We start from the raw sequence: 25908 nt of genomic DNA on the forward strand, positions 1-25908 counted from the left end.
TTCTTGGGTATGTGTTTGGTTGATTTTAGAGGGCAGTGTGAGATTGGATGAGTGACATTTGATGCAATCTGTGTAGCAAGTCTTGGTCTTGGTAGTATTTTAATACCCCAGTGGATGATCTTTTTATAGGCCTGTTATTCCTTGGTAGGCTATGACTGTTGCTTTCCTGTTGGCTAGACTCCTGCTGCAAGCATGATTAGGAAGGGAGCCATTCTCTCAAACTCTGGCCATCTTATAGTTCTTCTTTCTCTTTAGTACCCTGTCCTAACTGGCTATAATTATTAACATGACACAGCCTAAAGTCAATTGAGAGGAAAGCTTTGAGTCCAGAATGGCATACATCAGACTAGACCGTGGCGGTGTTTATGGAGGATTATTTTGTTTATTGATTCATTAAGGACTGTCCAGTTTACAGTGAGCAGCACCATCTTTACCAAATTGGTCTTGAGCTATGTAAGAAAACTAGCTAAGTGTGAGTAGAGGGATAAGCCTGAGTAAGAGCCAGTTAGCAAGCAGCATCCTCTATGATTCCTGCTGTATTCCCTTGACTGTGAATGAATTCCTTGGTCAGTAGTAACTCTGGTGGAATAATAGCAAGCCATCCTGTCATCACGTTCTTGCTTTGAGTTCCTGCCCTGGTATCGCTGATGGTCTGGATATTACTGATGATGGTTTGTGGCCTGGAAGTATAAGGTCAATAAACCCTTTACTTTCAAAGTTGCTTACTGTCCAAGTATTTTATCACAGCCACAGAAATCAAACTAAGGGTAGACCGCTTTTCCAGTAGGGCTCACCTGCCCTATGGAAACTCATTTATTTTCAGTTTTGAATAATAGGAAGCCTCTTTAAAATTCAGGGAGGAGTTTAAATGATGTGTTTCATTCTTTTCAAGGTGAATAATTCTCCCAGTGATCAAATGGAGTAAAGCTCCTTGCTAATGGTGGGGACATTAGTTACAGCAGCCCTTCTAAGGCCTTGGGCGATGCCCACATATCTATCAGGACTTTGGTATTAGGAAATACTGAAGTCACAGTTTCCTTGAAGTAGCCAGACCCTAAGTAGAAAGCATCTATATTTACAAATTGCCCTATTCATCAATTTCTATTTCTTCAGGTCATATACAGAAGAAGCTGTTTAATGCAGAATGGTAATAAAATATATTGTTGTAATGCTTTGATCCTTCAACAAATCAAAACAATATTTCTTGAGTTTTTCTACTATGAAAAGCCAGATCTTAAACCCAGAGCTATTCCCAAATAGTTTTGTTAATTTGATAGATGTTGTATACAGAGGAAGAATTGGGGTTGGGGCTAATTTTGCCACAGTCACTTAATGTCCCATTCGTACGGTATTCTGGAACACTTTAATTAGATAGCTGTGCTGATGACTTCTAATGAATGTTGCCAGCTGCGAACCCTGAAGACTAAGTCTTTTAAATAATGCTGGAATATATAAACATCACTCTGTCTTCCATGGTTTCCCCACCATCAATGCCTCAAGGAAATGTTCAGTCTTGATCTGTTATCCAGTACCTTTTTCATCCCTCATTCTGTAGGCCTCTCTTCTATCTTTCATTATGTGTTTTTCCAGAGGCCACTTGTTACAGCAGTACACACTTTTAGAAATAGCTTATTGAATACAGGAGTTTCTTAATTATACACATTTGAAGTCCACCATCATTTATTTATCACCTACCAAGTACTCAGGACTTCTGGCTAGCCAGTTTGATTCCTTGGAGAGTCTTCAAAGTCATCAACGTGAAAATGCAGACATGGAAAAGACTAATTAACTCAAATTTACAGATGAGGGCATCAAGAGTTAAGAAACCCTGTCTGTTAGCAAATGCCCAGGCAGGGAGCTGTCCACCACCATGGTGCTGATTAAGACTCTGGCTGTTTCAGATCCTTCATCCATACTCCTTAAACTGTTTCACACCCACTGCATGAGTAATTGTCTCTGAAAGCTGAATTTACTTCAGCGCTATGTGGAACAAGGAAAAAAATACAAATAAATGGATAAATGAACACATCTGTAATTAAGCTTAAATAAATCATATAGTTCTCTTGTTCTTGGGGTTTTAGTGGTTTTTCTCTTTTCTTTCTGTGGGGTGGCAGTAGGGAGGTGTAGTTTGTAAGTAGATTGCTAGAAACAACAGTTTTTTTTATGGTGTTGTTCACCTAAATATTAGCCTCTGTTGACTCTACTTTGAGCCCACCTCTGAGCAGGCTCCTGCCTCTGCAGTTTACTGCTGATGTAGGCAGGGCAGTCTAAGAAATGGCTGTTCCCATTTGTCTCATACCTAATCGTGCTCTCACCAGGTACCTGGAAAGCTAATTCTTCAGCCCTACAGCTCTTGGTTCTTTCTAGGTCCTTAGAGTTCAACTCTTACTGTATAAAATGATGTCCTGTACAGTGGAAAGCCCAAGTTGGCACCTGCCAGGATTTTGTATCATGGCTCTATCCTGCCACAGCAGGGCACAAACCTTTCTGTATTATGACCTACCTTCACTCACCTACATGCTTTAAGCAAACACCTCTGTTTCCTAGAGCCACCAAGAGTGGCATGTGTCAGAACCACTCTGACCAAGTGCTGTGTCTGTGGCCATGTACTAGATCAGCTAGCAGCATACCCCCACCCCACATGCTGCCAAACCATGTATCATGTGGCCGTTTTCTTCTCTTCCTTGTGTTGAGGTTCTTCCCAAAGGCAAACACAATTATAGAATTCCTTGTCAAACCAGCAAGCCACCTCCTTGACTTGCTTCTCTTGACTTAGACATTAGACTATCTTTCTTGCACTTTTTTTTTTTTCAGTCTGTGGTTTTTTTCATGTATCAACATAAGGCTCATTTATATCCTTTCCATTGTCTTTTCTTTCTGTTTACCTGAGGATACATCATGCCTTATGGCAATTCTACTAGAACTTCAACTTTCCTGTCGTACTTCACCAGTTCAAGAGGCTCCCATGTCCAGTGCTCTTATTAAACATGACTTCTCTGCAAGGTCTCTTGCCCATAAACAGGAGACATACATTTGACAAGTTTTTAAAATGCAATTTTTATCTTTATTTATTATTCTGAGTGTGCATGTGTATGCATGTGTCAGTGTGCATGTGGGGGTCTAAAGGACTTCTTGGGAGAGTCTGTTCTCTCTTTCAACCTTGTAGGCTTTGGGGATAGTATTTTGTTCATCAGACAGTTTGGGCAGCAATCACCATTCCTCGCTGAGTTTTTCTCACCCTTGTTTGCAGTCTCCATGCTTCTCTGCTCATTTTTGCAATTTCCAAAGCCTCTTACTTGCTCTGTCATCCTCTCAATTAAAATTCCATGACACTAGGTACCTCAAGGCTTAATCACAGATTGCCACATTTCTGATCCTTTTAGCACACAGGCAAGTGACACTGTTCTGACCAGAATACGTTACAAGGTGCTGCCCAGCTGTCAGGGGTGGAAATGCTGGGTTGGGTAAATGTATAGATTCACTCCTGAAAATTAGCAAACTTAGCATTCCAAAAAGAACACTGTTGTGGCAAGGGCGATTTGCTGGTAGTGTCTTCTCCTGGCACTGCCCAGTTTTTTCTTGGGGGGATGGCTTAGTACTTGACATTCATATATGTCCACATGTGTGTGCAGAGGCATGAGTCTTTTACCACCAAATTCTCTCACTTGGGACTACGGTGACCAATGCTGGCTTAGCTTTTTCTTAGCAGTACAATTGCTGACTATGTCTGTCATGAGGTTCCTGGTCCCCCAGTCTGTGCAGTCTGGAGATCAGTAGATGGCTTCTATGACCCCTTCTAGCACTGATACAGTCTTGGAGCTACTGCTGCTTAAAGTCTCATGTAGATGGAGAAAATCACTTGAGCATATTGGGATGTGGGCACAGGGTTCCTAAATGGTAGGAAAACAAGATGATTGTCTATAAAAGATGAATAGCAAGCATTTCCCATTAATATGGCTCTTACTGTTTAATTCTCATTAAAAGTGTTATTCTGGCTTTTGGTTCCATACAACACACACAAGGTTATTAAATGCACTTTATGGATCATTTGTTTAATGTGACCGAACTAAAAATTAAGAAGCACATTACTCAGTGTTCATAAAAACGAATGCTTTAAATGGACAAATTCATTCTCATTTTTGTGTCTTATTTTAATGTAGAGCTGTAATGGGGTTATAGACGGATATTCTGCTTGGACATTTATAAGCCGATGATGCCTGTTGAATACCTTTTATAAAGATTAATATTTTCTACTCTGTGCCCATTACCAGAGCATTAATCATCCTGACTTTGGCCCTCACAGCTGCAGATGAGCAGATGTTAATTATTGGAGTCTGTGATCATTGCAGGACATGGTGTGGGGGAGAATATGGCAGGTGGGTGGTGTCATTCTCATGACAATTTGTATGGAACGAGGGTCCATAGCAATGCCATCTCCTTGCCTGTGTTCTGGATTGAGCTGCCTTCCTTGGTTTCTGTACATGGCAGAAACAAATAAGACAGCTATGTTTCCTATAGCAATGCCTCCAGAGGGTACTGACAGGTACCAAGAAGTCCTGTGAGGGGGGGTGAGTGGTCACAGAGAGCTGTGACCTTGACTCATTCATTAAAGTGGAGAATTGCTACGCTCTTCCACATCTCTGTAACCTGTGCTTCCTGTAGAAAGAAGCAGAACAAGAGCCTTGGGTGTCATTTTAAGTTCCCTAGGCCTCAGCAAATGTACTTTGAAGCACTGCAAGTCAGTCACGTATTTTATCCAAAATGTCACTGCAGCGTGAATTCTATCTAAAACTCACTAATGCCATGCTTTATATTCTTTTATCCATGCTGAGTCTGAGCAGTTCATTGTGTTGTAACTTACAGCACAATTTAAATGCTAAATTCTTACTCTATCAGAGACCCTGAATCTTTAGTTTTCAGTGTATAATACAATTTATTATTCTTAACAGTTGTTTGCAGTAACTAGATGAAACACCCCTTTTAAACATTTGAACTTGCAAACTCATTTATTATAATTAAATCCGGTTCTGTGGTTGTAAACATACACATTTAGAAATCAGTTTGACAAGATGATCATTTAGCAAAATAGCAATAGAATGTTCAGCTCTAGGGCCAGTTACCTCCCAGCCATGGACTTTTGACCAGAATAACAATACCAGGCATTAGATTCCCTCCTGTTAAGCAGGCCTCATATCCAATCAGGAAGCAGTTAGCTACTCCATAATACTGTTGCTACTATTGTACTAGTGGGTACATCTTACTTGGAAGGTTGGTATTCTTGCATTAAGGGCCAGCTAAAGTTCTCCAAGAGGTGGGAGAGAGCTCTGCAGGCCCTGCCACTTACTGAGGACATGTTGGAAATTGTTAGCTGCTGAAGAAAGTCAGTCAATTCTTTGAGGGTGTTGTCCCTGGCAGCTTTTCTGTAAACCAGTGATGTTCCACACCCATGCACATATGGGCAGTGCTAATTGTACTTAGTGTCTTTATCATTCTTTGTTCTGTGGCTGTGAAGAGATACCATGACCAAGGAAACTCTCATGAAATAAAGCTTTTATTTGCGGGGATACTTACAGTTTCAGAGGGTTAGTCCATGATTGTCATGGCAGGAAGCATGGTGGCGTGCCTGGAGGGGCTGAAAACTTACATCTTGATCCACAAGCGGACAAAGAAAGAGACAGGGGTATGGAATAGGCTTTTAACTCCTCACTGTCCACCCCCCCAGAGCCACACCTACTACAAGGCCACACTTTCTAAGTCTCCACAAACAGTTTCACTAACTGGGAATCTTACATTCAAACATAGGAACCCACAGGGACCATTCATATCACAAAAAGAAAGAAAGTTAGAAAGGAGAGCTGCTTGGGTAATAAAGAGGGATGGGGATAGTGTATATATGTCATATCTTATAGCATACACATGCAATTATGAAAGAATAAGCAAATGAAATCCAATTATAAATCCTGTTCTTTGGATGTGCCAGTTCAGCTTCCTGTCCACTGACCGCCATACTGGATTGTGCAGGTGTAAAGCATTGCTACTAAGGAACCTTGTATTGAGGAGACTTTGCATTGCACCAGTTCGGTCATCTGTAAGAGCTGCTCTTTGCTCTTGCTCACTACCTCCTAAGCATAGGCATGGCATCCCTGGGTCTCAGAATGAACTGTGGAGGTGTCTGACTGTAGTGTCCTTACATAGACAGGGAAATGGGAGGCCTGCAACATTTAAGTACTGTGCCCAAGCTCCACAGAGAGACCAGGTGGACCTCACCATTGCTCTTATTGTCATTTTCATGCAATCTCCAAATTACAAGTTTTTTTATTCATATACAATTTGCATGCTATTCAAAGAGTGTAGTTCAGCTTCCCCCCCCCCCACTTAGTTTAGTCACAGAGTAGAGTGACTCTCATACTCTTTACTTCTAAGATATTTACTTCCAAGTGTTATGCTGTTAACAGCAAGGCCCCAGTCTCATTCCCTCACAGCTAGCAGCCCTACTCTACCTTTTTTTGAGATACAGTCTCACATAGGCCCAGTCTAGCCAAGAATTCCATTCTCCGCCTCACAAATGCTGGGATGACAAACATGAACCACCATGTCTGATATTATTTGGTGTTGGGGATTGAACTCAGGGCCTTCTTTCTGCACGTTAGGCAGACATTCTATCAGTCTGGCTGCATCTCAGCCCTTCTTTACTGTTGTTGTTGTTTCATTTTCTGTGCTGTGATTGAGCACATGGCTTCATGCATGCTAGACAAGAAGTCCTTGTTTTTATTTCTAATCTTTATTACAATTAAGCTTGTAATAAACGTGATGAGTTTCACAGTGATATGTTTTTCAAGTATGTCACGTGCTTTGACTGATACTTTCCTATTACACTCTTTTTGTTTTTTTTTTTTGTTTTTTGTTTTTTTTTTTTTTGTTTGTTTTTGTTTTTGTTTTTTGAGATAGGGTTTCTCTGAGCATTTGGAGGTTTTCCTGGAATTAGCTCTTGTAGGTCAGGGTGGTCTCGAACTTACAGAGATGCGCCTGCCTCTGCCTCCCAAGTGCTGGGATTAAAGGTGTGCGCCACCACCACCAGCCCTATTACACTCTTTATCCTCTTTCTTTTCTTGCCAATTCTCTTCCCCTTCCCAAAGTAACTCAACTATTTTAATGGCATACGTGCATGTGTGCATTATGATTTTATTACTTGTTTACATATACGGATGAGCTGATCAGAAGCCTTTTTCAGACCCCATGGCATGAATAAGAGTATATCCGTCTTCTGGGCTCTAACATTCCATAGTTTTCCAAAGACTACGTGTCAATGATTGATTTAAAACATGTAAAATGTGTTTTTCCTTTAAAATAAGCTTCTTTTTTATTTTAAATTGTGCTGGGGAATGGATTCTGGCTATTTGTTTTGTTTTATTGGCTTTCTGGATATGAGATTCTGTCTGTGTGACAGGATATTCCACATACCCAATTGGAATGTTCATTATGTGGCGGGAGAGTTTCTGCCTCAGCTTCCAGAGGTTATAAAACCCTCTCCTGCAGGTATGTACCTCCACCCATGATCTAACATACACTTTGTAGACTTTACTGTGATTTAATATTTCTTAAGAACATTTCACTTCTGCAGATTGAAATACATGGTAGGAAAAGACCCATTAAACATGAAGTTTTTTTTGTTTTTGTTTTTATGAATCTGGAATGGTGTGCAGTTATAACTCTAATATTTGAGTAACTGAAATAGGATTATGAGTTTAAGTCTAGTCTTTGTTATATGGACAGACCTTTTCTCAAAAAAAAAAAAAAAAAAAAAAAAAAAGTTTTGCAATGGCCTGCTTTGGGAGCTGGAAGCAGAGTAGCTTACTGTGTGGATGGGTCCATTCTAAGGCATACATTCATTAAGAGAGCCTCACCTGGAACAATACAAATCACATACACACACAAATACATATTATAATTTTAACAGCTACTGTTCATTAAGGCCTGGGAGTAGTACTGGACACTAGATCTGCTGTTAATCACACACACTTTAGTTTCCGAGCTCTCAGCACATACTTGCATAGTAAAGGAAATCAGCACCCATAAGCATGCCCTGTCATTCAGCTGTGTGCTGTTGTCCAGACTAGCTTGGAAGCCATCCAGTAAAACCAGATCCGCAGGAAGGTGGAAGTGCTCTTGTTGAGGCATGTTTGTCCTTCAGCTGTCTGTGGAGGATGGGGCTGGGCTGCTGTGGACAGCAGGGCCTTCCTCACCACTTAGCAGGTGCGAATTGCTGTGGTTCACAGATGAAATGAATGTGTGTGGAGGTACATACTAACCAACTGCCCTCTAAGGGAGAGAAACCTGCAAACACACACACACACACACACTCCAGTCTTAGTTTATATGCTGAGATTATTCCTATTAAATAGAACAGGAAACTGATCTCACAGAGTTCACCTTCCACTGGAGGGGGGAAAAAGTTAAGGAGTCAGTGTTTGAGGTGGTCCATGAACTTGGACCTGGAGGTATAGAGCATAACTCTTTGCCTCTGGCTCTGGTCCCACCAAAATATGCTGGGGACATGTGTTTCTTCCTTTGAGCGTGTGTAGTGGGGTATTGATGGTGTAGTGATGGGCAATTATTGCGGTAAATAAGGATCAGGATAAACAAATAGGCCGAATAGATGTTTATTCAGGGAGAAATAACTTACAACCTAGACAGATGAACACCAGGAAATTTAACCCGATCCTCTCCTGTCCGAGTCATGCCAGAAAGAGAGCTCCTTTCCTGGCCCCCTCCGACCTCCTTCCACAGGTCACTCCGCCCGTGGCTCCACCCCCCCAATGGGCGTGGTCAGTGCCACAGAACTATCTCACTACAGGCAATGCCACAAGCCACTCTGTATTCTTGGATACCTGCCTCAGATTGCTGGTTTGGACAAATGGCTTCTGGCCATCTGGGAAATCGTGCAGATCTACTCATCTGTCTGCTGGATCTGTTTGTCTGTCTGTGTTCAGATGTGGAACTGAATGCAGATGGAATTTTCTAGTAATGGTGGTGCTGGCCCTGGGGACCTTTCCTAGCAGCTCAGGTCAGGGCTTTGTGTCCAGTCCTCACTCAGACACCATCTCCTTTCTTCACGGTTACTGTATACCCCATTTTTCCTGCACAGCTTGGCACTCATCTGTCAGGAAACCAATAGCCAATGACATTTCATTTCCTCTTTCATCTCCTCAAGGAGCCGAGCAAAGGGAATTGTTCTATTTTTTATTTATTTTATTTTGTATTTTTGTTTTCTTGACACAATGTAACCCAGGCTAGTCGGGCTCTCATTAAGTAACCCAGACAGACTTGAACTCATGACTATCCTCTTGCCTTGCCTTCTGAGCATTGAATTACAAATGTGAGTCTCCAAATTCAGCTTGTAAATATCTTTAAACATGTGACAAACTGTCTGTGGAGTAGCTTCTCACCAAGACTGGCAACATAACAGATAATGAAGCTTATGAGACATGGGAGCTAGGCCAGTGGTATGTGCTCCTGTGAGGGAGGCAACCATGGTGTGTCGTGTCTGCCTGCCTGAGCTGGGTGGGCATGCAGACTGGCTTCCTTCACCCTGAGGTAATACTGACAAATGGAACTGGCACTCGCTATTCGCCCTGAGAACAGTGAAGTCCATTACTGCTTTCCCAGTGCAACACTTAAATGGGGCCAAAGGATGGGACGTAGGCAGGACATTTGGTTCCAGAGCCTAAAGGGCCAGTTCTGACAACTTTTTAAGAGATACAGCCTTCCTGTAGCTGTGTTGGCCAGCTCACAAGGCTTTCTACCCATTAGGCTTTAGCACAATGGTTCTCAACCTTCCTGATGCTGTGACCCTTTAATATAGTTCCTCATGTTGTGGTGACCCCCAACCATAAAATTATTTTTGGTGCTACTTCATAAGTGTAATTTTGCTACTGTTATGAATTGTAATGTAAATATCTTGTTTTTTGGTGGTCTTAGATAACCCCTGTGAAAGGCCATTTGATTCCCAAAGGGGTGGTGACACACAGGTTGAAAACCACTCCCTCAGCAGTTCTGCCTTTTCTATCTGAGATCCCTTGGAAATTCACCTGGCCTCCAGAATGGTGGCAGTCACATGATAGGAACCAGATGGACAGACATAACTCTGGTCTTGCTCCACGTTGCCTTGGGCACATAAGGGGTCATGTGAAGAAGGGCTCAACTAGAGGCATTGAATTGGTGCTCTCTGGGTGGGCCCAGCATGAAGGGTAGGGCTTGGGCACTGTTCTCCAAGGGATCCTTCTGGGACATTGATTGAAGAGTTGCTCTGCATTAGGTGTTACATATGGCAAAAGGCAGCAGATAAAGTATAAATGAGGATGGATATAGCTTGTGAACATAGAGGTTCTATGGCAAAGGCATCTGGGGCTGTTTTGTTGTTGATAGCATGATCCAGGGGTCATGTTCTTGTACTATTTCCTTTGGAAGGTCTATCTTTGGGCAGTTCTCACATCTGTGCCATCTCCTGAGTGGCAGCATACCATGGCATGTTGGACCATGTCTCTAAAGCTCAAAGGGCACAGTCCTATCTGTGGAACACTTTAGTGCTCCCATCAGGGCCATTGAGAGGGATAGGTAAGACTATAGGGAATTAGGATGAAGTCTTCCTGACACCAGAAACCGAGACACAAAGGGGCCAACTTGCTGTCTCAGACAGCACCATTGCTGTGTGCTGTGCCCTCTGTGTGCCATGCTTTCTGCGAAATTCTTCATTGCTCCTAGTATGATGTCTAGCAGTGCTTATTGTATTATGCATTGCATCTGCACAGGGAATGACTATTACAATATGGTGTCAACAAGTAAATCCACATATTCTCATTGGATTACTTAGGTTTCCATTTTGTTTTTATCTCATAACCAAATAGCTGGCAAAAATCAACTCGTGGGAGTAAAGGTTTATTTTGTCCCACTTGGGGAAGGAGGCACCATGGCAAGAACTGCTCTAGCTATCACTCCTCACCGCCTCAGATTTCAGTGAAGCAGGCAGCAAAAGGCAGGGATCCTGGCTCATCTGGCTTTTTAATTGTTTGCCTTCCTATTCACTCCAGGACACCAACCCATGGAATACCCGTAGTCAGAGAGAGTCTTCATCCTCAGTTACAGCTCTCTAGAGAAACCCTCACTGATAGTCCAGAGGTGTGTTGCCGAGGCTGCATGCACCAGGCCATACTCCTTCCAGTACATGGAATTCCTCCTAGTCTCTCCCTAAAGGAGAAGATCTAGGTGGAATTTGAGAATGCACTGATTGAGCTACCTGTATGTGTTCCACAGGGAGACCATGGGGCACAAGGGCCTAGGTTATTTCTGATTCCTCCTGCCCTGTGCCCACCTCCCCAGCCTCTCATTAAACTATTGACCTTGGGAAAGTTCACTGTGTGTGTTTGAGAACAGAGTGTATTTCTGAATGTATAGAGCAGCCCTTCCCTAGCTATGTGTGGTTTCTTTTTTCCTTCCATTTGAAACTCGGGCACATTAATGCAAAACATGCTCTTATGTATCATTAATGTTGTAAATCCTAAAATGTACAATCCTGAAAACGAGCTACATTTATTTCCTGTTGCAGGGCTCTGCTGCTTGCCTGCTTTGCATCTTAAAGGAGGCGATGATGGCTCGGCTAGTGTCAGAAGGGGCTGTGAACAGGCAGGTCATTTTGGAAGTGGGTGCTGCCAGGATTCAGCTCATTTTCCAAACTGGAAGAGACAATTAGGAATTGCATTTTGCCATCAACCTGAGCCCATGTTGCTCTTCTGCTTGTGTTTTGAATATTCTGGCTATGTTCTTAAATAAACCACAAATGAAAATGCAAACCTTCTTTGACCTGGTCCTCAACTCCCAAGTTTCTGTATACAGGCTTATTTCTCTGTCGCTGATTCCTGTCTTCTCATTCCTGCCTCTTTAGTCTACTTCAGGGAGCTTGTCTGGGAACGAAAGGCTGTACTCCACTGTCCCATCCCCAAGTTCAGCTCTTTCACTTAAGAAAGGGGATCCCATTTGCTTGTTCTAGGGAATGACTGGAATAGTTGTTGTTGGAAGAAGCACCCCTTTTATTGTTGCAAATCAATGGATTGAAAGTAAGAGGCACTAGTAGATAAGCCATCATATGTGCAACTGCAGAGTATGTTCAACTGTGGGGGATGTGTGTTTATATATGATATGCATGTTTTGACTTGTATGTTTACACAACAGACCTGCAAATACATGCAGATACCCATCTATGAATGACTGACAGCATTGGAAATGGCTTCCTGGTGGTCAAGTCATTAGCCTCTGTGGTTGTCTGTTTCCATTCTGCACCTTGTGAATCAGATACTTGAGAGGACACACAGGATTCTTGCAGACCTGAGGGATTCCTTGTTGCTTCCTACTGATTGACAACTTTGTGTTCTATGCAGACTGCAGAGAGATCCTGCTCCCCATGATGACAGACCAGCTCAAGTACCACCTGGAGAGGCAGGAGGACCTGGAGGCATGCTGCCAGCTGCTCAGCAACATCCTGGAGGTGCTCTACCGGAAGGATGTGGTGAGTCATGGGGATCAGACTATAGACATCTCAGCCACTTTGCCCAAACCTTGGAAACATGCTGCGAACAGAACTGCCTTGTTGAAAAAGCAGTGGCCTTCATTTTCAGCCTTTCTCTCTGTAGAGTTTTACCCTTGATTTATTTTTATTTATGTGTGTGTCATGATTTTTACATTGCAGTATTTACCCCATCTGAATTGAAATTAATTTTTCGTTTTCCTGTGTTTTCTTGGCAAGATGTTTTCCAGGGCCAAAGTTCTTATCCTGCAGGTCAGCTAAAGGCTGTGGAGGCTGGTTACCCACACCCTTTTTTTTACAGTTCTCGAATTTATTAAGTGATACATGAACCAAGCCACCTGTGCTTCCAACAGCTCTGCTCTGCTCTTCACACTTAAAGCTGCCAGGGCTTTCTGAGCTTTGAAGCTCCTGATTGCATTTCTAAATCCTGTTTTTACTCACACTGGCTTTTATTTTTCAAATCTGAATCTAGATTAGGCAGGTATGTGACTATCCCATCCCACCCCATCACCAGCATATCATGTACTTTTGTGGACATGTGTACACTTAGGTGGTATCACTGATTCTCCAGCTGTGTCTAGAATCTGGATAGAAACACCTCTGTACATTAACAGTAAATGGAGACTGAGCCCCATGAGCAAGACCGGGAGTGGGCTCTGGTGTCCTAGGGCACCCTTGCCTGTCTCTGTCCCCAGTTCTAGTCAGGACTTTAAGTAGATCCAGTCTGTTCTGAAGTCTTTCCTGAATTACCTGAACACCTTGTCACCACACACACACACACACACACACACACACACACACACACACACGCACACACACACTTCTGTTCATTCCTTCCTTTTGGCAGTAAATCCTATAGTCAGAGTGGGTCTCACCCTCTCAGATAATCCTCTGTGGAAACACCCACAGTCCATGCTTTTCCTTACTAATGCCCTAGGCATTTCTTATTCTGGTGGAGGTGACAATGACAGCTGAGTATCCCATTCCCAATGGCTTGTGCTCCCAGGGTCAGATACGTCAACTGATGGATTCAACTCATTAGGGGCATGGGGCTTCCAAGAGCTTGGATGTCTTTCTCAGGACCAGCATCCGTGATCCTGTGTGAGGCACATTGCATTTCTCAGAGAAAAGCAAGAACACAGAGCTTGTAGGGCAACCTCAAGGAAGCTCTTATGACTATGCAGAGACCAGATATCTGCCTACGCAAGCCATGTACATGGAAGAGAATCCATAATCCTGCTTCATGTTAAACCAGGGAATAAATTCTCCCTAATGGAAAACCCCATGGCACTGTGAATTTTAGATAATTTGCTGCACTGGTACTAAAACATTCTATTCTGTGAGCAGTTAAGTTATCGGGATGTGACACGCAGAGCAGTCAGTGCTGTTATCTGCCTGCCTTCCGTTTACAGATGGCCAAGCATCTCTGGAAGACTAATTGGTGGTCTCACCAGGGATCATAAACATTATATTGTTTAAATGGAGTTGCTTTTAGTTTTAAGGTTTGCTTAAATTAATTTACTATGATTATATAACAAATTATCATTAATGGGCTATAATTAATAAAAAGGCCTCCAGTTTTCTTCAGGAAGACATTTGCCTTTGACAAAGACCGTTTTTCATCTCGTTAAGGGTTATAATTGATTGACTCTATACAGAGCAGCTGCGTTTGGAGACAAGCGCTTGGGCTTGTGGGACCCTGATGGTCTGTGTGTGCTCTTGGTTATTATTGGTGTCTCTTCCCTCCAGGGGCCAACTCAGAGGCATGTCCAGATCATCATGGAGAAACTTCTTAGGACAGTGAACCGGACAGTCATTTCCATGGGTCGAGATTCGGAACTCATCGTAAGTGCCTAGAGACACATGCTTTCTTTGTGAGGCCATGTCTTCCTAAGAAGGCTATTTCCCTAAACACCTGTCCCAGCTCTCCTCTCCTAGCTGCCAGTGGGACATGAACTTACTTTCTTAAAAGGCAGCATGCAGTTGAGAAAAAGTCTATTCTGATTTTCCATAATTCTAGAAGTATCTGTCAAAGGGGAAGAGGACATTAACCAAGACATCAGAGAACGAAATGCTTGCAACGGGCTTTCTTTATTATTACTTTTTGTCAAAGATGCATTATTTCTTGTATGTCTTCACTCTCCTGGTAGTTTCTTTCTTTGGATTTCCTATGTTGAAAGTACTTTTGATAACATTTATGAAATACCTTAAAAGCAATTCAGGTAATCCACCTTAGCAATTTATTATCTATTAGATGTATACAATGAATCATTACTTGTGGAAGATGATTTATTTCAAGAATGTTTTTTTTTTTTTTTTTAATCAAATTTCAATGGTCATTATAAGTCAGTGTCATGCAACTGGTATGCAGAATTTGTCATCCCTGTTCCCCAAAATGGTAAAATTTGTTTGTTTAGGAATGATGTCCCTATATGTGTTCTGTTTACTGTTTTATTATATCAAGTGCACATCCTTATTTAGCTATTTAGCTATGTTGCTGCATGGCCTCTCAAGAGGAGGGGAGACAAAATGACTTCCTTAACTGGAGAAACAAAGCTTTTGTAGCCTTTTTACCTAAAATCAGGAAAGGCACATTTGTCTTCATAGATGTGGAACCTGATCCCTTCCATATATCCAGGGAATGAAGGAATGAGGGGGAGCTGGAGGTTCACAGCCATCCTAGCCCATGCCCTGTGAGGTGTTTTGAAAGAAAATAGTCCCCAAAGGCTTTGCCACTATTAAGAGGTATGGCCTTGTTGAAGTAGGTGTGGGCTTGTTGGAGGAAGTGTGTCACTGTCAGGGTGGGTTTTGAGGTCTGAATTCCTCAAGCTTCCCTCAGTGTGACACTGAGACCACTTCCTGTTGCCTTCTGATCAAGGTGTATCAAGCACCACAATTGCCTGCAAGCTGCCATGCTCCCCACCGTGATGATAATGGTCTGAACCTGTAAACACAAGTTGTCGCCTCAGTTAGATGTTTTCCTTTGTAAAAATTGCCATGGTCATGGTATCTTTTCACAACAATAGAAACAATAACTGAGACCTCTGTGTCCTTATTTACTGCCTTCACAACACTGGGTATTATGAGGGTGAAGTATGTAGGTAACTCAAAAGGGGCTACTTTGTATGTCTTCTCCCTGACTTCCTGGCCATGTTCAGATTTTCCTTGAATAAGCCCATGTAGTTTAAGTTTGTGCTGTCACAGGTATGAATAAAGAAATAACAGGCATTCATGTGAATTGTCTGTCACTTAAGTTGGCTTTTCCAACATGGCACTCTTCATGTGTTCCTATTTTGACTTTCTCAGGAACTGGAACTATCTTTTTTACCAGTCAGTGGAGACTAAACCCATGAACAGGCTTGGGGGTAGAATGCAATGTGCCTGCGACTCCCTGTATTCAGGCTCTGGCATATACTCACATGGAAACTGGGAAAGAGGCTCCAGGTAGAATGGATGGAGTGTGGCCCTTCTTAGAGTAGGTTGGCTTGAAGGCTTTCAGATGCTGCTGAGGCTTCAGCAACTGCATGTGGTCCTCTTGGCAGGTAGTGTGGATATAAGGTTTCTGACAAAGTAGCCTCGCCTCTGTCTAAGACAGAAAGACATTATTCTATTTGTGTGTGGAGGGGGCAGTTTTTACTCTGGTTAGGGAGACAGTACTATATCTGTTCAAGGAAACAAAGTTCTGTTTATGTATAGGTAACAAGATCCTGCCATTAGTTGGGGATACATAGCCCTTTCTCCCTCTGGCTAGTTGAACACTAACAGAGCTACATCCCTGTGGCTAGGGACTCTGTCTTAGAGCTGCAGTCTTTTGGTTCTTAGTCCCTGACCAGCAGTTAAACCTGGGAAAGGCTGCAGAGAGGGGGTTTGTGAAAGGTCACACAGGTTCTGTTGGATGTGAGAATTGTAAGGAGCACACAAAGCCTGGTAAAGGGAAGAGTGCAGGGAGTGGAGCTCTCAGAATATGGGGTCCAAAAGTCATTGAAATGTTTTCCTAGCTGAGTCCTAATGACCGTAGCAAGTTGTTGTGAATCACTTGAGCTGGGCATTAACTAATTTCCAGGAAAATTCCTGTTTATGACTTACTCCACCCCAACACCACTGCCTAAACCATGATAGAATATTGTTCCTGTGGTTCCTGGTCCTGGTGCCAGCTTGTCTTAGTGTCTGATGTGTGACCAAAGTGGAGTGCTGATGGCGTGGCCCACTTCAACAGATATCAGAGATTGATGAAAGCTTCCCTCTGGTTTCTGTTCTAGTCATGTAGGCAGCTGTCCAGCCCTCTTCTATCCCTACACAGTCTCCTACAGGTAGAATCCAGATGCTGGGTTGATGCTGAGTTTCATGATAGGTTAATGTCCAAGCTTGGAGTAGTTCTTGTGTTCCAAGAACCACTTAACAATTCCTTAAGATGAACTCTTGTTTGTCCTTAAGGTGGGTATGAAGTAAGGACCACCCCTAGTCCTTACCCATCTGTAGCCACAACCACAGGGAGCATGTATCAGGGGTGCAAGGCATTGTCAGCGAGTGCCACATGCAGGACCATCTACCATCTCACTGACCTTCACAAAATTCTCTGGAAGTCAAATGGGGATTGAGGTCTTAAGCCAATTTCTCGTAGTTCTGAACATCTCAGATAATAAAGAATCAAAGACTCCTTTTAAATTTGTTCTGTGAAACCAAGCTGCCATGGAAGAAATCACAAAAAGAAACCTGAATGAGCTGTAATTATTTAATAAGTGATGACAGTGTCCAGATATATCAAGAAGGATGTTGGCCATTTAAGATTTGAATTGTTCACAAGTATCTATCAGTCATCTGCCATCCCCAAAGTTCCCTCTCTGCTGACAGTGGAATAGTGGGATTACAGATCTTACGTGAGTGTGTGTCACCTTGGCATTCCTGCCTGCACCAGCTGGGGATGCATGCATTAACTTAATGGTACCCTGTTGCTCTGTGAATTTAGATTAGTGGAGGATCTTTACAAAGCATCCCTAGCAAGGGGACAAAAGCTTTATCAGTGAGTCCTCTTGGGTGAAAACAGAGCAGAAAACGGTTTACAGCTCTGATGTAGGTGAACTGTACCATCCCATTGTGCCCCAGAGATTTCCATCTTCTTAGGTTACTTGCTTTGCATAACTTTAGGAGAAATTGTATAACTGTGAATCAGCTGGAAAGTTATAAGTGATTGCTTAAAATGAATTTTTTTTTTAAAAAAGAAGTTATTATAAAAAAAACTTCTGAGTAGACACATTTCATTAAAAGACTTATTCTGTGACACTGTCTAAGTTGGTACTGGGAATGGGTCTGCTTTTTCTACGGGGTGAGGATTTACTAGGTCTCCAGTCTCTGCCTGGTTATATATTGAGTTAGGAGTGGGGGAGCTCACACAGAAGTGGACAAGCTGCTCGGACCGTGTACAGCCTCTTTTATTCACATCTGCAGTGTTTTTATATAAGCTCTGCTTTACACTCCGTCATGTGGCATTTCTTTAAGTTCATTGCATCTTAAGTATCCATGGGAATGCTTTTCATACACAGGAAAATGTTTCTTGATTCTAAATGTCATAATTAAGATAAATCAGTAAATTAACTAAAAACAAAGCCCCCGCTTGGCGGCTGAGTACAGTCTATCCTGCAACCTAACTGTTGAATTAAAGGGTCTTTTTAATCTCTGCTCCACTTACAGGTTCTTTAAGGTAAACCCCGTGTGTTAAGGAAGTGGCTATGAAGTATGGACCTGCCCTTGACCTTACTCATGTGCAGCCACATCCACATGAAACAGATGGCAGGGGTACAAGTCACCATAAGAGACTCTTGAGTGAATAACTCAGTTTTGCATTAGGTCAGACTTTACAGTTTATTTTTCTCTTTCTTCTGGAAGCCTGTCGAGAGGAACATTACAGTGTTCCTACCCAGGATGTGTGATACTCCATGCAGGGACTGTGTACACTGGCTGCCAGATCAGCCGTTGGTGTGACCTGGAGCTACACACATGTATCTTTCATGGATGAGTCATGGCCAGAGGACAATGATTAACCTGCAGGGATGTTCCTTTTCCTGCTGCAATAGCTGCTTGCTTCTTTGAAATGACTGGATTTACCTTCTGATAATGAGTCCTTTAAAAATGTAATCGAGTGAGGACAATGGTTAAAGAGTTTTCTTTGGCCTGGGCACACACCAGAAGACTGAAAATTACCAACTCTCTTAGGCTGAGCTGTGAGAGCTTCTTAGGAAAGAGTCCCCTGGGAAGTTCACAAAGGCGGGCTTCGTGGTGGGGAAAAGTCTTTCTGGATTGTTCACTCACTGTGACCTTGGGAACCTCTACCTCAGCAGTGGACATTATTTGGATACTTGCTACAATAAGGACAGGGATGGCCACAGAGTGTTTGATAGGGGCAGTAGCAGCCTTGGTGCCTGAGTTCACTAGCATCCCAGATCATTGTAAGGACTTGGGATGCTTCTACATTTGGAAAGGAAGGTGTTCATTATAATTGTTACCCCAGGGATGAGTTCCTTTCTCTGTGACTCAAAACAATTTTGTAATTTTGTAACCAACCTATGACATCTCTCTGCATAAGCTTTGGTGTTGAAATTTGTATTTTCTTGGAGTTAAAGTATGAAAGTGCTTTTAAAAGTCCTTACTTCATATAATGCATTATAGACGTTTCAAACAGAGGGAGCTTGACTTTTGAATACAATCATCACACCAGCTGTCCTTGGTAGCCTTTGTAAGTTCATTTATATTTGCTGTTGGCAGGGTAATTTTTCTTTCTTTCTTTCTTTCTTTCTTTCTTTCTTTTTTTTTTTTTTTTTTTTTTTTTTTGATATTGATGTGTCCTAGAGTTTCTTGTTTTTCGTACCAAGGTTGCTCACTATCCCTGGACTTATAGCCTAGGAAATAAAAATGGTGCCATTGCCTGGGTAAATTTGTTGCATGCTCATACCAAATTGTGACGGTACCTTAATCATAAGGTATTTAAAAGCTAATGAGTAGCTTTCACATGACCTGTGACCTGCCCTAATGCATGTCACCCATTGTGGATTGATCAGTTTGTTAATTCACAGGCCAGACAGTAATTTTGATCTCTGTGTTGTATAGGTGTTGTCTTACAATAAATTAGTGAGGCCAAAGGTATGAAAAGTCATTTTTAAAGAGATGAAAAATGTGCTTACCCGAAGCTGTTGCTGTGGTCTTGAGCTAACATCACACTCATGAACTGTCTCCATGGGTGGTAACTGAACCAGATAAAAAACAATCCTATAAAATCAGCCCACCAGTGTGTGAGGACAGTTATACACTGGCCAGGCTGCTATCAGATGATGTGATGATGGTAGTTCATGGCCATTGGTTGATTTCAATCCTTGCCTACTTCTATGAAAGGCAACAAGATAAACTCTGTCATCGAGAGCACCTCTTCTCTCTCAGTGAATGTTGGTGCTGTGTGGTCCACAAGGAAATTGATGTTGCTAGGCACCTCCCTCATTTTGCCTGTCTGTGGGGTTCTTTCAGCTGATTTAAGACAACTGCTATGAAACCCTTGCACCTTATCTGCCTCACTCAGCTATGCAGTATAGACTAGCAACATTGAGGGATGCACAGGGACATGGATTTTCTGGATGATCTTGTAGAATGGCTACCCTGGTGTTTATCTGAGAGGTACTCTAAGGTGACCCTAGCAGGTGCCTAAGAACAGATTCTAGAATTTGCCTGAATACTCTTTCCATTTGTCTGAGATGATGCATTGGGCCTCTCTCTTCCTTCTGCCCACAGCACTTGCCTTCATCTTCTTCATTTCCACAAGACAAATGTGGGGACAGTGAGGTCTCTATCCACATTCACAGTGACCTATATTTGTAGATGTACCATCTCCTCTCACAGGGGATGCAGGCCACCTCTAGATACCTGGTGACATTGGACTGGACTTAGCTCATAAGGCTGTACATCTATGCTGAAGTGATTATTTCCCACTCAGAGGAGATAGGAAAAAGAGCCACTCACTCTCCTTGGGCCAGGGACCAACAGATGGATGCTTTAGAGCAGTGGTTCTCAACCTTCTTAATGCTGTGATCCTTTATTTCAGTTCCTAGTACTGTGATGACCTGACTATAAAATTATTGTGTTGCTACTTTCTTATTGTAATTATGCTACTGTTATGAATCACAAAGTAAATATTTTTGAAGATAGAGGTTTGCCAAAGGGGCCTCAACACACAACTTGAGAACCACTACTCTACTGAGAAGCCACCCAATCTCAATCTAGGCCATGGAAGGTGGCAGCACTGGTTGAGTTTACTAGTCATGGAAGGTCTTTAAAAATTAGACCCAAGTTAGGCACATGATACCATGAGCATGTATGTACCCTTCATACCTTATAATGTTACCTTGTCTTCCTAGTGGCTAAATCCATGCCACAGTGCTGGGTAAACATGCCAGCATGGCCCCTCTGGGTTAGGGTTGTGGATGTAGGGAGTACCCAGGGCACATGACAGTTTCATCTTTCCAAACCCCATCGTACCTTCTAGACCAAATACCTGACCATTATTATTTTCTTGGGTTTTCCCACAGTATAGAGGCTGTGAAATAAGTTTGATAGCCACACAAACATTACATTTGATTTTTTATTTAAAAATTAATAAATATTTAATGACAAGTATAATAATTTACTCTATACGTAATGCCATGTGTACATCTACATAGGAGGGGACACTGAACTTTTTACTTGGTTTTGTATTAAAGTTTTGACTTCAATCTTTCCAGGAGAAGGGTCATCCTCTGTCATTGGCAAATTGTGATTGGCTATGAAGTGAGCTTAAAATAATTTTATTTCCTGTTTGAGGAGATGCTTTTTCTTTTGAGGGAGATATTAGTTTATCTTCAGAGTTTCATTTCTGGCTCTAAAATGTTTATTTATTTTTTTTAATTTGGGGACCTTGACTTGAAACAGTGACATCACAGGTAGTCTCATGTATTTGCATTTAGACAGATGTGCAGCACTGGACAGACAGTTGCTGAACCCTTCCATTTGCTGAGAACATGGAATTCTTCAAACATATGAGGAGAAAACTGTTTGCCAACATTTTTATAACATCAGTTAAAAACAGTATAAAAACATGAAACACATGTTTAAAGGTTTAGTATACATGAAACAATTGCACTTCCTTCAAGGTATAGAATCAGCTTGGTCAGGGCTCTTCTCCAATACGTCTGTTTACTGCTCTTTGATGATTTGAATTCTTATAGAGTATGCATTTAAAGGCATGTGTTTGTGTGTATACCTATGTGTTCACGTGTGTGTGTGTGTGTGTGTGCATATTTGAGTTCTTATAGAGTATTTCCTTAAAGGCATGTGTTTGTGTACATGCCTGTGTGTGCATGTGTGCCCTCATGTGAGGTGTGTATATAAGCGTGTGTGTGTGCATGTATGTGTGTCTATGACTGCATTTTTTAATTAAGCATACCTCTGTAGTGTGTTTGAGTAACCCCCAAAGAGTAGTCACACAAAATATTTTTTTTTTTAGCTTCTTTTAAAGACCAGATCTGATCGCTGATCTCTAGATCCTTGTATAACTCAAATGTTTAGAACTGGATGGAACTGTTGAGTCCAGAGGAAAAGCATGGTGAACCTTAGCTCCTACCCATCCAAAGCAGGCCTTGACCCTCTCCAAAACTGAGCTGCTAGGGGTTTGTCATCAGAGCCACAAGGCTGCCATCAGCATGCATTTCCAGCTGAATGTGCTGGACAGACACTGAAGACTAGGTTTTTCTTGTATGTTCACAGCTATTGAAAATTTTAAGTTATACAAAAAGGAAAAAATAAATAAAAGTCAAAAGAAGACCCCCCCCCTTCCTACATGAGAAGCAGAACACAGATAGACATCATTAACTCGATTTTGTTTTCTATAAAAAAGATACTTGTAAAGGTGCAAAGAAATGTGAAAATAAAGGAGCGGAGGTTTACGTTGTGATGTGTAATCAAGAGAGAACTCCTGTGTATGATGGCGGATTTAAAAAACACCTAAAAACATTTGATTCACAGCTTTCCCTATTAATACAATTTACTGATAGGTTAGATGTAGGCGATGGTAGGTTTTGGCCATTGGTAGCAGCTAAGGGAAACACGCTGTTTCTCTCTCTGAGATGGTCAGATCTTGCACTGCAGTGACAGAGCATAAAGAACTGTAGAAAACACCTGGCTGCACGCAGGGATTGAAGAGTGTCTCTGGGGATCGAGCCACAGAAACACTTTCTATTGCAGCCCAGGCACCGGTGATTTACAGGTAACTCTATTACCCATTGTGTATCTTTGCCTCTTTTCAAATTCTTGCCAGATTCATCATTTGGCCTTTGGGCACCCAAAGATTAAAAACAAGATCTAAGAAAGCTTAGTGTCCATTAGCTCTGACCCTGTCAGCTTGCAATGATTGAAGGCATATCCTGACTTGGGGTGGGGGTAGGGGTGGTTCCTGGCTGCTGGCCATTTGGAAAATGAGCAGTAAACATGTCGTCCATCTGGAGATGAAGAGGGTGCTAAATCTGTGGTGTCAATGTGACACTGAGATGTGGTCACTTGGCTTAGCGCTACAGCACACGAAGGCAGATATACATAGAGTCACATTTTCGAGATTATTCATGGTCTCCGACCACTTGAAAAAAATTGTGCTTTCTCCGAAATTTAATGTGCTGAAAACTGCACTCGCCCCTGCTTATTTGCAAAACAAAAGGTAAAAATGAAGTCCTTTGCCAACAGAAGGCTTGCTTTCTCTTCTTGTTTAAAAAAAGTAATCATCATAAAAGGCCAAAAATAATGAAAATTTCCACTGTCTAGAGGACAGCTTGCTGCGTGGAACGTCCATAACGCAATACTCGTTCATAGATGGAGAACTGTCGGAGCTTAGAGTTTTTCCTTATCTTTGATTAAGTAAGTTTTATTTCAGACATTACACCCCACACCAGTGAACTGTAAAGGACAGCTGGCAAGGGGTGACAGTCACCCCCTTGCCGCTAATTATCTGTTGGTGTGAAGGCCTTTTTGGTACGCAGGGCGAGAAGCAGGGAGCACACATTGGCACCGCAGTTCCCTTGATCCTATCCATTTTGGAAAAGGACTGACTTAAATTCCAGTGGGTTTGAAAGACGGCCTGGGTACTCCCAAGCCCACAAGTCTTAAAGAAACCAGAGTTTCCACCTTCCGTGCTTTTTGGACTCAGTTTTGGATTTTTGCTTGGGCGTGGAGGAGTAAGTCTCCTGAGTGTAAGGCGAAGGGATGACCTGAGTTTCCTCGACAGGGTGCAGTTTCCTCAGCACAGGCTGGAGTTTGTCTTCCTGTTGCTTAAAATCCAGCTCCACACTAGAAAGATAGAACACAGAGTTTAGTGTGTGACCCTAGAGATCAGGTGACCCCCCCCCATCAGGGTTATGTTCATCGAGAATCTATTTATAACATGACTGCACTATTTAATAATAAACTGTTGACTTTATCATGTGTGTGTGTGTATATATACACATGCATACTATTGAGCACTGTGATATATTCCAGATTCACTCATTTTCTTTGGAAAAGAACTGACTTTCACAGCCAAGCCATGTAAGTTCTGCAGCATGCAGTTGTTTCACAGTGTATCATGGGGCCAGGGAGATGGCTTGGTAAATAAAGAGCTTGCCGTGCAAGCATGAAGATGTGAGTTCATCCCTAAACTCACACTTAAGAGTGAGGTGTGGAAGTGTATGTCTATAATTCTAGTGCTGGGGGCAGAGTTCAGGCAGATCCTTGAGCTCATTGGCCAGCCAGTCTAGCAATCAATGAGCTCCATACTTGGAGAGAAATTCTGCCTCCAAATGTAAGATGGAGGTCCATCAGAGGTATTCTTAAAGACTGATTACCCTCTCCCAGAAACTATCATTGGCCTATAGCTCCTCAGCTAGGGGAAGGACTTCCTGCCCATCTTCTCTTGTTTCAATGGCTGTGAGTTCATATGTGTAGCTGCCCTATTGTGCACTGAGGGCACAGTGTCCTTGTATTCATCTACTGCCTCTGGCTCTATCCCCTCTTCCTGGGTGACTTCTGAGCCTTGGGAAGAAGGCCATACATCCAAGAGTACATGGGTAGCACAAATTGCTCTTGATGGGTAGAGGAAAGAAAGGACACAAAGTTGTGTTTGGTAAGTGGACCTCTGAGGAGATAGGGTGCAGGGTGTATATGATAAAAACACATTATTCAGAATTCACAAATTTTGAATAATAATGAAATTTAAATAGAACAGAGAGCAATAGACGACGATGTAGGACTCTTCCACATGCATGCACATGCGCATAAAAACATGTGCACACACTTTACACAAGGAATTTAAATCAAAGTCTATCAGAAGTCTAGACACACACACACCCATGACACATATAGTGCATCAAACTGTGTCATCCTATGTAGACACTACTGGTCAGAGAAGCCTATGGTCTGAAAGCACCATGAATCTAATGACTTTGGTCTGCCTTCTTGCAAAATTGTACTAGTCTCAAACAGTGTTAAGGAACCCAGCTAGGAGGAGACCCTGGGGAAGACTCTCGTGTTTATCACTTCAGCACTACTGAAAGGTTCTTGTTCTTATCAAGTAGGGGTTTCCTGGAAGCAGCACAGATCGTGTTTGGTTAAAACAATACAAGATTATAATTACACTGTGGGAACGGGAGTGGGCAAGGATGTTTGAGTTAGAAAGATAAGACTGAAGATGTGTTTCGGAATATACTCTGATCCTTGACATGATTCTGTGAGGAATGCTATCAGTGTCCTAGAGTTGTTTCTTAAGTCTTTGGTAAGCAGTGATGGTCAGCTAGAATCCACTGTGAATGGATTCCCTGGACCACATGAGTTGCTTGATGATGTGGGACTGGGGAGCTTTTCTTCCCTCCCCCTGCTCTTTGGATCACGTGGCTTGGACTTGGGCTGTGGAATCTTCTACCCGGTTCTCCTGTGCAGATGACAGACTAAATGTCAGTAGATTTCAGTGACTGTGCATAGCACTCTCTGTCTAGCTAGGGGGCCCATGTACCATCTCTAAACACGGAATCCTATCCATTTAGGGAACCATTAATCCCAGCCAAATTCGGACATTTCAGTAACACAAACCAGCAAAGCCGTATTATCTGGAGTTTAAAAAATAAGTTCAAGACCTATCAAATGTACCACTTTATGATTTTTAAATACCACACACCATTTTTCTTATTGTCAAAGGCTATAATATCACTGAGGTTTTTTTTTTTTTTTTAATGTCAAATTTACCGCTATTTTCCTCTTTCTTCCACAAGAAGCCTTATTTTCCATTTATTTTTAAGATC

The 25908-nt window shown here is 42.2% G+C and overlaps 2 protein-coding genes across 4 annotated transcripts in view; one reads left to right on the forward strand and one right to left on the reverse strand.

Moving 5' to 3' along the window:
- Nucleotides 1-25908, forward strand: part of Dock1 (dedicator of cytokinesis 1) — a 484316-nt gene that overhangs the window by 189776 nt on the left and 268632 nt on the right. For both annotated transcript variants that reach the window (XM_051193215.1, XM_051193217.1), the window contains exons 26-27: nt 12432-12559; nt 14327-14422. In XM_051193215.1, coding sequence (XP_051049172.1) covers nt 12432-12559; nt 14327-14422 — 224 coding nt within the window. The remainder of the gene's footprint in view (nt 1-12431; nt 12560-14326; nt 14423-25908) is intronic.
- Nucleotides 23456-25908, reverse strand: part of Insyn2a (inhibitory synaptic factor 2A) — a 53805-nt gene continuing 51352 nt past the window's right edge. Inside the window, exon 3 of one of the 2 annotated variants that reach the window (XM_051193219.1) lies at nt 23456-23926. In XM_051193219.1, coding sequence (XP_051049176.1) covers nt 23743-23926 — 184 coding nt within the window. In that variant the 3' untranslated portion in view covers nt 23456-23742. The remainder of the gene's footprint in view (nt 23927-25908) is intronic. The other variant, XM_051193218.1, reaches the window with a different exon arrangement.

Source organism: Phodopus roborovskii, unplaced genomic scaffold (genome assembly GCF_943737965.1).
Source record: "Phodopus roborovskii unplaced genomic scaffold, PHOROB, whole genome shotgun sequence".
In the NCBI taxonomy this organism is placed as follows: domain Eukaryota; kingdom Metazoa; phylum Chordata; class Mammalia; order Rodentia; family Cricetidae; genus Phodopus; species Phodopus roborovskii.